Source organism: Nanorana parkeri, unplaced genomic scaffold (assembly GCF_000935625.1).
Source record: "Nanorana parkeri isolate BGI_ZX_2015 unplaced genomic scaffold, ASM93562v1 scaffold754, whole genome shotgun sequence".
In the NCBI taxonomy this organism is placed as follows: Eukaryota; Metazoa; Chordata; class Amphibia; order Anura; family Dicroglossidae; genus Nanorana; species Nanorana parkeri.
Window position 1 is genome coordinate 473,969 of NW_017307022.1, and position 6,194 is coordinate 480,162.

At 46.3% G+C, this 6,194-nt stretch overlaps 1 protein-coding gene across 1 annotated transcript in view; it reads right to left on the minus strand.

The window, feature by feature from the left end:
* TCF7L2 (transcription factor 7 like 2) overlaps nucleotides 1-6,194 on the minus strand; it is a 185,678-nt gene that overhangs the window by 34,640 nt on the left and 144,844 nt on the right. The window contains exons 5-6 of the mRNA XM_018564478.1: nucleotides 4,624-4,756; nucleotides 3,803-3,893 (exon numbers count right to left, since the gene is read on the minus strand). Of these exons, the coding sequence (XP_018419980.1) occupies nucleotides 3,803-3,893; nucleotides 4,624-4,756 (224 nt within the window). The remainder of the gene's footprint in view (nucleotides 1-3,802; nucleotides 3,894-4,623; nucleotides 4,757-6,194) is intronic.

The following is a 6,194-nucleotide window of genomic DNA, read 5'->3' on the forward strand; positions in this document are numbered from 1 at the left end:
CGCTAATTGAGGGCTACGCGTGCAAAGAAAACAATAATGAATGGAAATTTATACCAAAATAAAGTGTCGGGCCATCAAAGGACTTCAGCTGTGCCCAGGGTCCCTATCGCTATTTAGTTCTTGGTGAGAAAACATTAAATTAACAGATCTTAATTTGTATCCTTTTGTCACGTTAATGAGAGCTGACAAGATGTACCGCGGGGGGAAAGTCCCCAAATAGGATTGTGGGGAACCGATCGACAGTCACAGCTCGTTACAATAATTAATAATTACAACGACCCGCACTGGGGGAGAGCTAGAGACGGAGGCTCGGTCGTCTCTGAATAAATGATAGGCCCCTCTGAAAACCCAGAAGACGCAAAAGGCGGCAGCTCTGGCGGCCGGGAAGGAGCGGGCTTGGCGAGGCGGAGGAGGCGGCTGACTGCGAATGTTTTTCTAGTGTTTGCCTTAGACAAAGTCCTTGCTTTTTCTACCCAAAGATGCGGTGAAGAGGGAACATGGCTTGGCTTGGAGCCCAAATCCATCCAAGATATCTTTTTGTTTGGATAGAGTGCGTAAAAGGCTTATAACGTCCGTCGGACTTTTCATACGATGACTACAGAAGTGTTGGTCCAAAGTAGGATGGAGAGGTCTTTTAATCCAATCCAGGGTGTCCTCGGGAGTCCCTGGAGCAATCTTACGGAATGTGATAAGTATGAGAGCACCACAGATCTAAGTCCAGCAAACCTTCACGGCAGAGGCCAAAAGGTGTCAGGCATCGGATCTGACCCCAGGGCCTCTGCTGTAGCTGGCGGTGGTTCTACCTGCTGAGCCACCTTAGAACCTTGGATGGCTCCTTGCCCGATCTCATGTGTAATCCTCACGTACACCTAGTTTCTGCTGAACTCTGAACTCCTTGCTCCTGCCTTGAACTTCCTATTTAAGCCACGCCTCTACACTTCCTGTTTGCCAGATTATTGTGCTCCTGCCATTATCTTGCTTGCTGCTCCCTCTGTGATACAATCCGCTCATACTGCTACCCGTGTACCGACCTTTGGCTGCTGATTCACCGACTACTCTCATCGTCTCCTGCTTCATACCTGATACCTTTGGCTGCTGACCTCGGCTTGTTCGCTGACTACGCTTCTGCCTGCTCCTATACTATTACCGCCTGCTTGTGTACCAGACCCGGCCTGTTATACAAGGAATCACCTGCTGCTTCAGCTACTGGACTCTGACCTTGATCATCATCAAGGATTGGATACTGATCGTAAATAAGGAGAACACTGGCAGCCTGACTGGTGACCCAAACTATCACTTTTCTAATCCATTTATTTTCCAAATCGCCATCCAGTGTTCTCTTCATTTGCCATGAGCATATAAGCCCCGATGAAGAAGGGAGTATTGCACCCCCCGAAACGTGTTGGCTTCCTCTTCTGAGCCTAGGCCATGTGCAATAAAGCTTTGCTGGACTCAAGTTAGATCTGTGGTGCTCTCATATTTTTCACATTGCTTGGGGTTTATATTATAGTCTGTGGGCCCACTGGGGTTACTTCAGCTTATTTCCTGTCCCAGAAAGTGAGTAACATTTTTTTCCCACAGCAACAAAACACCTATTCTAGCTAAGTGAAGAATGATTAGATGCGCATTCAGCTTTGAGTACAGTCGCTGTCCCAGTTGGGAAGCCTTCTGCTCATTTCCTGTATCCATGTCATGGGAAATGAGGGAAGATCACTCTCCAGTGGAAATGTACTGTCATCAGTCTCTGCGCTGAGGGTGTTTCCCTTCTGAACCTAGAGTGGTGGTACTTTGCATATTAGGGTGTGACAGGTTGTCACCAGGACAGGAAGTGAGGCAGAAATCTCCCCACAGGGGTCTCAAGTATTAGTGCCTTATAGACTTCTATGAGGCTGGGTCCCGAGGCTGGAGACAATCGGAGGCAGTCCCATAGAAGTCAAGGCGGTACTGATGCATGGGCATGGCCAGGACAGGGAAGACTTCCACTGCTGGATAAAAAAACAATTGCAGAACTGTGGCCACCAGATCGACTTACAGAAAATATCGTAGTACTAAAAATAACTGTTGATGTGCCAGAAATGTAGTGTATGCCGACCTTCCTCATTCACATGAATTACTAAACACATGGTGTCAGCCCTGCCTACTTAATTTCTTATAGATTGCAAAGAACCCAGACTTCTTCTCATCTCCTCCCCCCTTTTCATCTCCATAACCCCTCATCTCTACAACCCCCACACAACTCCACAGATCCGTTCTCATCTCCATGACCCCATCTCATCTCCATAACCCCTTCTCATCTCCATAACCACTTCTCATCTCCATAACCACTTCTCATCTCCATAACCCCTTCTCATCCCCACAACCCCTCCTCATCCCCACAACCCCTCCTCATCTTCACAACCCCTCCTCATCTCTATAACCCCCACTCAACTCCATAGATCCCTTCTCATCCCCATAGATCCCTTCTCATCTTCATAACCCCATCTCATCTCCATAACCCCTCCTCATCTCTTTAACCCCTCCTCATCTCCATAACCCCTCCTCATCTCCATAACCCCTTCTCATCTCCATAACCCCTCCTCATCTCCATAACCCCTCCTCATCTCCATAACCCCTCCTCATCTCCACAACCCCATCTCATCTCCACAACCCCATCTCATCTCCACAACCCCTCCTCATCTCCACAACCCCTCCTCATCTCCACAACCCCTCCTCATCTCCACAACCCCTCCTCATCTCCACAACCCCTCCTCATCTCCACAACCCCTCCTCATCTCCACAACCCCTCCTCATCTCCACAACCCCTCCTCATCTCCACAACCCCTCCTCATCTCCACAACCCCACCTCATCTCCACAACCCCACCTCATCTCCACAACCCCTCCTCATCTCCACAACCCCTCCTCATCTCTATAACCCCACCTCATCTCCACAACCCTTCCTTATCTCCAAAGATCCCTATGTGTGTATGTGTGTAGTGACAGAACAGGGGAAGTTATCAGCTCACAAGATTTCTGGCAGGATCAACAAGTATTGTTCACACTTATTAAACACATAAAACAAAACACATTCATATATTTAGTAAAGTTTCGTTTTTATTGCTCTCACTGCAGACTGGAGACCTCCAACTTCTTGGTTCCTCTCCCTGGAATACACTCTCCATATATTCCAATGGACAATCTACTAGGAGGCCAATGACGCTTTAGCGCTGACGTCATAAGGTCGGTGTCAATACCTAGAAGGTGTGTCCATAGGGCTTTGTGGAGAAAGCAATCCAGGAGAAGAAGGAATTTCAAACCTGGGACAACCGGGGGGTGGTGGGTGTCTAGAAATCTCCCCAAGAGGGTTATTGACTGTAATAAGGACAAAGATCAAACATGACCCTCTCCATCCAAAACTACAAAATAGGGAGTCACACTTCAAAGATTCCCGAGGATGTAAAGATTTCTTGTAGCTCCGAGGCAACGCGTCTCATCCTATTTTTTAGGATTTCTTGGGCAGGAAGACAAAATGTTTTCTTCCTTTTGGAGAGAGATGGAAGTCTTCCCCACTCTATTCAGAACTACATAACAACTCCCTTTACTGCCCCATGTCCCCATTTTCTTATCGTAGTTCTACTCTAACTTGTATTTGACTTCTGTTCTCCTTCCCTCCGTATCCCACCAACAGAAGAAACCTTTGGTTGATGATCGATCCTTGAACCCCGTACAATCCCTTCATTCAGTCCTTATCATAAATATATCCAAAATATCAACAACAACAGGTTATAAAGTAAGAACTCTGGAACTGCTTACTGTGGTACTAACCATCCTAGCGGATGGGGGATCTGCCCTACGGAGCCGGGAGATAGAGGGTAATAGGGAGATATATCCGGAGGGTGTGGAGGCCTCGGGATTCCTAGGAAAAACAAAAACAGGTCACGTTTAAAAGAGAGACATTGAAAAGGTCAACCAGAAGCACTGCAGGTATTTTTCAGGAAGTTTTCCCCCCCAAAAGATCATTACATACAATATATATAACTTGTTTTTATAGCTCTGAGGCAGGGTCGCCTTTAAGGAGGGGCAAAAGGGGCAGTTGCCCCCGGGCCCAGTCATTGTTGTGGGGTCCAAAGCAGCTGCCCCTTGAGCCCGCAAAAGATACACACGCGTCACCATTCTGATACCTGTGATACGCCAGCACTATATGACCTGTAGATACCCCCAGTGCTATATGACCTGTAGATACCACCAGTGCTATATGACCTGTAGATATCCCCAGCAGTATATGACATGTAGATACCCCCAGCACTATATGACCTGTAGGTACCCCCAGCACTATATGACTAAAAAAAAAAAAAAATAACAAAAAAAATAACAAAAAAAATAATAATAATAAATTAATATTTAAAACAAATTTCTAAACAAATTGAAAAATAATTCCTTTTTTTAGGTTTAGGTACAAAAAAGAAGAAGACTAAAACTGAGCTATGAAGGACAAAAATTGCACCAAAATAACGTGTGGGTCCTTTTTGCCCTTACCCCTGCTGGATACACCAACAAGACCCGATACAAAGTGTTACATTTTTAGTCGTTCGAAAATAAGTTACATTTGTAGCAAAAAAGAAGATAAAGCTCTTCAAGGGACGTACCTGTTTTGGGGTCCACATCCCCCTGTAAGTGTGGAGGGGGATTTCCGGGTGTAAAGTGCTCATTGCTGTAGGTGATAAGCGGTGTGAGTGGGTGGACATGGTGGGGATGTTGAACTACTGGAACTTTATTAGACTGTGGAGACACAAACAGAAGAAGTTTTCATGAAAGCCAGCTTCGCGGTATGAGCTCGATGAAGTATCTTTATCAATTCTAATAAATCGTCAGACACAGCGGGAAACGGAATAAACTCCGCCGCTCGCTGTCATTACACATAATACAGACAGATAATTATCCCAACTTCAAATATAGACATTTTTCCTTTTTTACTTGAGTTCTAACTTTTTACGAAGCCTTCAGACATAAAGCGGATATAATGTTCACATCGACGTGGCAGTGCATAGTGATTGCTCCGGTCAGCTGCATTATTAGCATTAATCTGATTAATAAATAACATTTAATATCATTTTTAAAATGAACCTGAAGTAGGAGAAGGCCTGTGTTTGCGCCAGTTGCGGCGGAGCTTGCATAGGACTCTCCCCCGCCCCTTTGACAGCACTAAGGCAGCTACTTACGTAGGCACCCAGCATTGCCGAGTGGGAGGTCACATGCTTCCTTATACTCCAAACAGAGCGGGAGAGGAGGGAGGGAAAGGTAAATACATGTGGGAGGATGTTCCTTTAGCCTTCCTTCGTGGGTGGTGACCAACAAAAAGCCCAGCTCCACACAATTTTTTGGATTTGAGCAGAGTGGGGAAGGGCTGGAACCTCTTTTGGGTTTCATTGTGTCAGGGACCAGAACACCTCCAGGTGGCGCTGGAGCAGATCCTGCAGTTCCAGTGCTCAACTGCAGGTGTCTCCAGGCAGCCAGTGGCTGTCAGGGACCTGAGCGCCGCACTGTGATGCTGGAACCAGGTCCTGCAGTTCCTATGCTCACCTGCAGGTGTCAGCAATTAGTCACCACATGGTGCTGATCTGGGAGGGTATTTAATCCCTCCCTGCAGTGAGGCTGGGGCCACAGTATTGTCGCCATTACCTGTATCCTGTTGCCTTAACCTGTGATCTGTTTCCTGTAACCTGGTGCCTCCTTGAACCCTGACTATTGGTCCATGGCTCCCCTCTTGTTGCCCTGCTCCCCAGGTTCACTTGCCCTGTTACCTTTTGTGTGTGATTTTGTTGTTTGCATTTAGTTGGCTATTATTACATAGTTACATAGTATTTGAGGTTGAATAAAGACATTAGTCCATCAAGTCCAACCTATTAGGATCTCATTCTAGGAGTACCTGTACCCCTGTATATTACCTGTACCCCTGTATATTACCCGTACCCCTGTATATTACCTGTACCCCTGTATATTACCTGTACCCCTGTATATTACCTGTACCCCTGTATATTACGGTCCCTTAAGAAATCGTCCAAAAGTTTCTTGAACAATTCCACATTATTTGCTGAGATCGCCGCCTGTGGCAGTGAGTTCCAGACCCTAACTGATCTCACTGTGAAGAACCCCCTTCGCCCCTTGTGCTGGAATTTTTTTTCCACCAATTTTAGGTGATGGCCTAACAGTTTTGTAA